We start from the raw sequence: 8642 nt of genomic DNA, 5'->3' as shown, positions 1-8642 counted from the left end.
TCAAAGATTTTTTTTTTAAAACTTGCAGACACCTTGGTAACTTTTTTAAAAATCACAGCAGCACATAAGAAGCACAACAGTTTGTTCTGAAGATTTTATGTAAAAAAACTTTTAATAGAACAATCTTGATACAAAACTTAAATGCAAATATTGGTATTAATAGTTACTGTATAGTGAAAATCAAAAGGTTACATCACTTCTCAGGTGTACAGCTTTTTCTTACAAAAGTAGTTCCTGTTCAAACATAATATGAAAATTTGAGGTAAGACTGAAGCTGAGCTGTGCTCTACACAGTAAAGGAAATGCTGGGAGTGTAAACTGAGGTAAGCCATACGTACCACCAAATTAATACGATACATTTATAGTTAACAACCATTTTTTTTTTCCTTAAGACAGAACTTGTCCTCCAGTTTGACACTGAACACAATTTCTCCTTCAGTGAGTTGACTTTCACTGACCAATAGAGCAACATACAGTGATTACTTTTCAACATGATCACTTTGCACTGCCCATTATGTCCACAATATTATGAAATGTGGGCCCTTGCCAATGCATTTTCATTAATATAACAATCTTGAAGTACTTTTTTTTTCTTGTTACCTTATTTGTTCTCCACTATGTCACTGCTGTTATACTGGTTTGCCAGTTTGCAGAAACACTGACCAAACAGTAATATTCACCACAAAATGAGAGTGGTCTCTGTAAGAACAAATACACTCTGTATGTTCAAGTGCAATTACTGTGCATGTCCAATAATCACCAAGTGTCAGAGCTGTCCCTGTTTCTAATACACCTGTGGTTACTGCAGGTACCTACACCTCACTCTTTCCGTACCTCACTAATGCTACAAAATGTTGGCCCACAAATTCTGTTCATGTGGTGAAGCTCAGGGCTGGGCAATACACAGACATACTGAATAACTGTACTAACTCTGATCAACGTAATAATACCTACAGCCAATTTAACGGTGCTGCAATGATTAGTCGATTAATCAGTTAATCGATGGACAGATAATTACTCATCAGCTACTTTGATAATCAACTAATTACTTGTCATTTTTTGGGCAAGAATACCAAAAATGTGATAGTTATTCTTAGATGTAAATATTTGATGCTTTGATAATAAATGGACGATACTGGGGCTTTGAAAAAACAATTAATGGTACAATGGTACAATAAAATTTATCAAATTAAATAAACCTTAGTTGCAGGACTATGCAGCCAACGTTAAGAGGTGTCATAGTAGGAAAACCACAGGTGTTACTAACAACAACAACAACAATGATGGCTCTGTTCTAATTACTTTGCTTCAGTAAAAAGATGTTTTCATTGGTAAAATTTCTTCAGAGAGATTTAAAAAATACAGAGTGATGGCGACAAATAAGAAATAGCTGTGCAATGTTGTGACAATCAGAATTACAACAGCTGAGCAGAGTTTTCCACGTGTAAACAAGCTTTGTATCTACAGTCAGTGTCAGAAAAAGGCCCTCTGGTAACTGTTTAGTAAGCTTTAAAAACAGACAAACCTATTGTGTCCATGTTCCCAATCCAAACAAGAAAACAATTTATTTTTATCTCCCAAAGGATTCGCAACTCTGTTATCTGCTCCTTTTAAAATGTCCTCTTTATTAGCATAAATAATGCTGGAAATTACCTGGAGTCATAATTAAGACTGACTCTTCTCTCACTATGAGGTGCACCAGTCTGTACACACCCTCACAGTCCAGTAAACAGGTCTATCCAAGTAGAAACACCTGCGTATATGACAACACTGATGTGCAGTACAAGCACAAATTGGCTCTTCATCTGTGCCTGAACAACAGAGAATCTAAGCTTGAAACATAGTTTTCTTAATGTAATTAAAAAGAGGTTTTAAATGGATCTGAATGTTGCGAGTCCTTTAAGAAGATGGAAATTACTGTATTCTTTCATACTGCCCAGCCCTCATGAGGCATGTGTCATTTCTGAGGACGTATAATAACAGTAATATATAGCAGTATACAATTTACTACAACAATCACACCATTTAGGTTACAGTAGTTAAGGTCTCCTACTTGATTACATTAATCCATAAAAAAAAGCTTACAAAGACACTGATGGTGTGCTCTTGGTGTGGTCCAACATAGTGGAATGAATAATGTGCCTCTTCCTGTTTCTTCAAGTATGGGGTACCTATATGTAGTGAGACTTCATAATCTGTACCACAGAGCAGGACAAGCTCCACTCTGAAAGGTCACATATTATAGTGTAAAGGGTGCGAAACCCTTAAAGTTCACTAATAATAAACAGAGTATTGTATAAGCGTGTCCAACAAGTTACCGGATCACCTGTGTTCAGGCTGGTTTCTCCTCCACATCCTGCTCCTCCTCCTCTCTGTCGTCTTTGACAATCCCTTCATCGATACTCTCCAGCCTCAGTCTCTGACCGTCCAGGTATCTGGGTCTCGGTGCTGACCTCATTGTGAACAGTCCTCCCGGGAGAGCCAGACCCTCCCCAAACAGAGTGAGCTTAGCATCACTCTCTATAGCCTTCGCCAGGCAGGAGGCAAACGTGTCGAGGGATTTGTGCACCTCCTGCGTGGACTTGGACTGAGGATGTGTTGGTGTTTTCAGCTGAGGAGAAAAATGAATTATTTGTGAGGTACGTTAGACAAATGCTACAGTAAACAAATTTAGTGTTTGGTAGCTTGTTGACCATAAACTAATCTTTCAAACCATCAGTGAGTATGAAGTGGGCTCCCTCCTCTCTAATCTTCTGTGGAGTGGGGAAATGATAGATACCTTTGGAATGCTCCACCTGATCTTCAAAGGTGACCGAGCTCCTCCTCTTCCCGGGCGGATTCCCGTGCTGCTGTGGGTGCGAGGAGCCGTCAGTAGAGAAGTTATCCAGCAGCATCACGTCTGTGCCTGCAGAGGAAACAAAAATCCTGGTGAACTGAAAAAAGTGCCTCACAAAAAACTCAAAAACATACAGGGAAAAATCATCTTCCTAGTACTAATTGCCAGGAAAATACACAGATGACTTGAATAATCAGACGTCTCTTTGTGTTACACATGACATTACTTGCCCTGTCTACGTAATCCTCAAATGAAAGCATGAGCTGTGAGACAGGAATGTGAGGCTGCCTGTAATAAAGCTGAGGGAGTATGACGCAAAAGAGACCATCTGCCAGCCTGTCAAACCTCATGTTTACAACTTTATCTCCATTTTACGTTCAAGTCAAGATAAACATTCAAGTTTTAAAAAGCAGGATGGAGTCTTTCACTAAATCCCTCTGCTTCCTGTGTGCAACACTTACATGAGTCCTGAGTGAAACTGAAGCCAGTATCTCCTGTGCTGCTCCCAGGGGCCAACAGATGCCCTCCACCCGCGAGCATGGCAGTCAGGTGCGGGGACATACCCAAGTCTGAAAGGGCACAAGTGAGTTTTTGTCACATGACGTTATACATCAATGCAACACACAAAATCACGACAACACAGGGCTGTTGATCTACGCAGACTGTGTATACAGTACAAAAACATTTAAACACACATATATACATAATTTACACACATTTATCGTTTTTAGAAAACCAACCCAGTCTGATTGTAAGCTGAATGTTTCTGCTTTTTGGATTGTCTGTTGAGCAAAACAAGCACTCTGAACACAATGTCCTGTGTTTAGGGAAATTATATCTTATAGAGAAATTAATAAAGAAAATTAGCAGCAGATTAATTAATAATGAAAACAATTGTTAGCTGCAGCCCTGTGTTTTCTTAGCACTGTGTGCATGCACATTGAAAGCCACATTCCTTTAATGTGTAAACATGCTTTGCCAATAAAGCTGATTCAGATTTTTGGTCTATGATTTGATATGTTAACATAAAGAAGTCCACATTAAGAGGAAATGCCAACATTCTCATTCATACTGCTCTGCACATGTACAACTCTCCCACCTGTGATTCTGTTGGAGATGCTGAAGAGTCGGGACGTTCTTTGCCGAGTAGCGAATGACTCTCTGTAGTAGCGGTCTCCAAAGCACATCCCCAGCAGCTCCTTTCTCACTGTTTTATTCCACAGACCATAGATAAGTGGGTGGCACACGGCGCTGCAGAAGGAAAGCCATGCTACCAGAGTCTCCAGCCCCTGAGAAACACTCCCCTGTCCCCACAAAGCCTCGGTGCACACCACACCGACATACGGCCCCCAGGTCATGAGGAAGGTGCCTATCACCACTAAGATGGTGACAAAGGCCTTGCACTGGCTTCCTGCGTACACAAGGCTCCGCCGGCTTCCATTAGAGGAAGTTGAGGTACTCGAGTTCTTGCGTCCGTTCCTCTGAGCGCCAGAGGAGTCGTCCTGAGCAACGACGACAGTCCCACAGTGTACTTTGCGAGCTTTCATGCGGGCAACGCGGAAAATGACACCGTAACAGGCTAGCATGATGAGGAAGGGGGGGAGGATGCACCAGGTGACCCAGAAGGCCGTGTAGCTCGGCTCTCTGTGCCAAGATGCGACACAGGTCCACTTGAAGCAGTCGAACTCGAAGGAGGACCAGCCGAACAGAGGAGGCAAACAGCCCACCAGAGAGTGTAACCACACATAGGCGATGACCACGACCGCGCGGTTTCCTGTGATCTTCATGGGGTAGATCATCGGGTAAAGCACTGCGTAGTACCTGTTGCAACAAGAGAGGAAAGAAGTGAGGAAACCATCAAGAAGGGAAACTTAACACCTTTCTCAAGGGAACTTGTGTAACACAGAGGCTGCTCAGATTTGAGAGTGTGATTCAGAAACTAAAGGCTGACACCCCTGCAAACAGAGCAGAATGAGGGGGGCTTGGTGGGAGAACAAAAACATGCACTGTAATCAAAAATTCCCAAAGGTGCTCAGAGTAATTAGGACAGCAGTGAGAACAGTGAGGACTGTATGCTGCAGAGAAAATTTACAGTAAGTCTTAGTAACTACATTTTAGAGCCCTCCGGGACCCCTGACTACTTAACTCAATTACTCAATTTAATTTAACTAAATGGCATAAAATGTTATTCCAACAAACTTTAAGTAATGTATCAATTGATATAAAATGATATAAAACTAAGAAATCAGAAAATCCTGCAACAAGAAAATGTTTAGTTGGCCTATTTTTACATGATAAACAACTTCAAGGGTTAATCAAATTAAAGATTGTTGACATTTGTTTTCTTTTATGGCACAATTTATTAATAGGACTGGGTATAGTATAAAAAAGTGTTGGATGTTGGTGCCAATATGATACCCTAAATACAGTAATGATAACATGGCACACATTTTATATTTTGATATATCACATCATCAGAAATATAGACATTTTCTCCTTTTCTAAATTGAGAAAAAAATTAAGTCATGTTTCCCAGTCAGTGTTTAATTTTGTCTTAATACAAAGATGCCATAAAAGAGCTTTGCCTAAATAAAACACAGTCTTAAATCAACAAATTATTATTTCACACATTAAATATATGATCAATTAATGAGCAAAGAAACCTAAGAATTTATTCAGACACTGGATTCCAACTTTCATTACGTTTTTGATACATGAGTCAAGAGACATTTTGGTTGGTAGAATGAACTGAAGTTTTTATTTACTGAATTAAAATGTGCCTCAGTATTAGAAATCAGTAGTTAGCTGGTTAGCTAAGGGCATGTAGGCGGTTTCATTTGTGTATCAGTTCCTTATTTCTAAAAATAAAAATCAATGGGAATAATCTCAGCTCAGCAGATTTGGAATTACTTTGTGTCAGCCAGTCTAACGCTCGTCACTTGAGCTGGGAAAATCTCCAGAAAAATACCACAGTCTAAGTGTGTGGTTAACTAATCTTATTTACAAGGCTACAGACTGACGTTAAAGGGAAACACACACACACACACACTTCAAGTTTGTGAACATGTTTCTTCCTCAAAAAGGAATAGCAGTCAAATATCTTATTCACTGAGGAGACTTGATTAACAACAACATTATCAAAATGCGGAAATACTTTGTAATTATCAGCAAAAAAAATGTGTTGCTCCCAAAATCTGAAAAAAAAAAAAAAAAAAATCAACCATATCAACTTTATATGGTGATGATGTTAATGTTACAGCTTCTTAGTCTGCACCCAAGTGGCCAAAAGGAAATCTATTAATGCAGGTTTAAAGACAAAACGTTCACTTATTGTTATTCGACAAGATGTCCAAGCACCTTCAGTCATTATTCAGCACTAACCTGTCAATGGCGATGGCTCCAAGGGTGAGCATGCTAGCAGAGCTGATGAGCAGATAGAGCAGTGCGGTGAAGTTACACCACACCACCCCAAACACCCACTCCCTCTTTGCCGAGCTCACGGCCACGAACGGCAGCACCAGCATGGATAGCAACAGGTTAGACAGGGTCAAGCTGAACACAAACTTGTTGCTGGGCGTGAGCAGATAAGGCCTGCGATAAAGGGTGGCCACAACCAAGAGGTTCCCCAGGCAGGCAAGGAGTGTGATGGTCACGATGGAGACTGACTCCAGGGCAGCCAGACCCTCGCCATTCCCCACCGTGGTGCAGTTCCTACTGATGTTCATGGTGAGAGACTGGACCCCCGGACAGGTGAAGGAATGGTGGGACACTGCTGAGGAGCAAGACACAGAGCAAAAAAAATTAACAAAAGGATATTACAAAGAAAGAACTGCTAAAATACCACACCTGATAGTTTGCACAAAAATCATGTGTCATATAAGACTGATTATTTTCTAATCTGCTTATTATTTTCTCTATTAAGCATTTTGTTTACGTCATGTCACATTTGAGAGACAGGAACGAGGGAACATTTGTCTCATTTGCTTGAAAAATAACTGAGACAGCTCAATTATCAAACTAATTGGCGATTAATTGTCTGTCAATCGACTAATCAATTTATCAACTACTTCGTGCAACTCTAATAACTAATATTTCAAGCATAGCTGCAGATAATGTTTCTGTACTTAGTAAGTTTTGCCTGCAGGATTATCACTTTTACTTAGTGAAAGGTCTGAGTACTGGCACTGGTTTAAATTTTAACCATCCTCAGGAATTCAGTTAAGCACAGGACATGTAAACACTACTTATTTACAGCCTTCACACCAAACTCAGGGGCCTGGGACAAATCCTCACTGTTAACTCGCCTGTGGTCAGTTTTCAAGTTTTAGCCAAATAATGTGTGCAACATGAACGCTAGCCACGTTAGTTTACATTATTTTGCAGCAGATCTGTTGTTATCTCTTAGCACGGTTTAAGTTAACTTTTAAGACCAAGAGGATGGTAGTAAAAGTCAGCTTTAAACACGGTGTTTACCTACATCGTTGCCTTGTGTACAACTCATCGCTAACAAATATAAACTTTATATACGTGCACAGAGGTTGCCGCACTGTGGTCACTGCTCACTAGCACTAACGCTAGCTAAAACAACAACCCTTAGTTAGCCTGGGTTAGCTGAAACTTTCTCCCATTGTCCCCCCTAAAAAAACACGACCACTTATCCCTTCTTTACCTGCTTTGGCTCGGCTCCGTGGCTCCACATTTTCTCCCCTGAGGTGACAAAAAGTCCATCTTAGTTGTCTGTTGTCGCGCTAAAAAAAATCTAGAAAATCCCCTTGAAAGACGTCTGGACACTGTGAAGTTTGGTAACTTCTGTGCCGAATCACAGACGGCCAGCTGCGGCTGCAATGGCGTCCTCCTCCCACCTCCGCTTCAGCTCCCTCTCCCAGCACAGTCCTCCGGTGTGTGGGTGGTCTCGGAGGGGAACTGCCTTGTTCTCATGGAGACATTGTGGCACTTATTTCGCCTGTAGATTCTTATGGTAGTGCATGTAATGTGTGTGCTTTTTAATCATCACGACACTGGGTGCGCTGAAAAAATCTTAAAAGTGCATTTAATCTCGTTTCGGGTCGTGAAGACTATAGTACTCATGTTTACAAAAGCCACACCATGTGTTTCTTTGGTATCAAGCTATTTGTGAATGAAGCATCATTTTCATCCGGCTGGACCACCCACATGGATCAAAGCTTCCCGCACAAACTCGTCATCTTCCGTTATCCAATAAGAACCGGGACGATACCGACTCCGTCCGCTTGGTGGCGCAGTTCGCCTGCATGTTACACCACTAATCAAAGTCCGGAGATCTACTAAGGGTAGACAGAAGAACATGGAGATTATAGTGGTCCTCAATGTACTGCAATAAAAAAATACCATGCAAATTAATTCCATCAATTTGACAACACGTGGGCAGCTTTTACAGAAAAAATGTAACTACAGTAAAACTCAAACGTTACCTGATGAAGATGGCAGTTTGTCAGGTACCTCCAGCTAAAATGAATGCAGTCTAATACCAACAACAGTCATGCATGAAGGTTATAATGATTGGATTTTATTGAAACTGTTTTAAAGAAGTGCTAAGTTAACTTTATGCTCATCTCAGCAGGAAGGTGATATAAATGAGGTGGAGAAAATAAAATAAACTGCTCTTTATATAACTCAATATTACACAGTGTAGAGACACTGTTTTTTTTTATTTGCAATGAGTTTGTGTTTTCTCACTTTATAAATTGGTGGATACGTTTTATTACTTTTATTACTTTCGTGCTCTCATGAGTAGTAGTGTGTTGAGCTCAATCTCTTACAGAAGTAG

The 8642-nt window shown here is 40.5% G+C and overlaps 1 protein-coding gene across 1 annotated transcript; it reads right to left on the bottom strand.

The window, feature by feature from the left end:
* Positions 1–93: 93 nt before the first annotated feature.
* On the bottom strand, positions 94–8616 carry gpr161a (G protein-coupled receptor 161a). The gene is given in 7 exon segments (XM_018702431.2): positions 94–2572; positions 2574–2611; positions 2780–2905; positions 3298–3405; positions 3936–4657; positions 6218–6605; positions 7506–8616. Coding segments are annotated over 6 exon segments (1578 nt in total). The 5' UTR covers positions 6562–6605; positions 7506–8616; the 3' UTR covers positions 94–2332.
* Between the last annotated feature and the right edge of the window lie 26 nt (positions 8617–8642).

This window comes from Lates calcarifer, linkage group LG1, assembly GCF_001640805.2.
Source record: "Lates calcarifer isolate ASB-BC8 linkage group LG1, TLL_Latcal_v3, whole genome shotgun sequence".
NCBI classification, from domain to species: domain Eukaryota; kingdom Metazoa; phylum Chordata; class Actinopteri; family Centropomidae; genus Lates; species Lates calcarifer.
The sequence above is the reverse complement of the archived record's forward strand: the minus strand, read 5'-3'. Positions and strand labels throughout refer to the sequence as shown.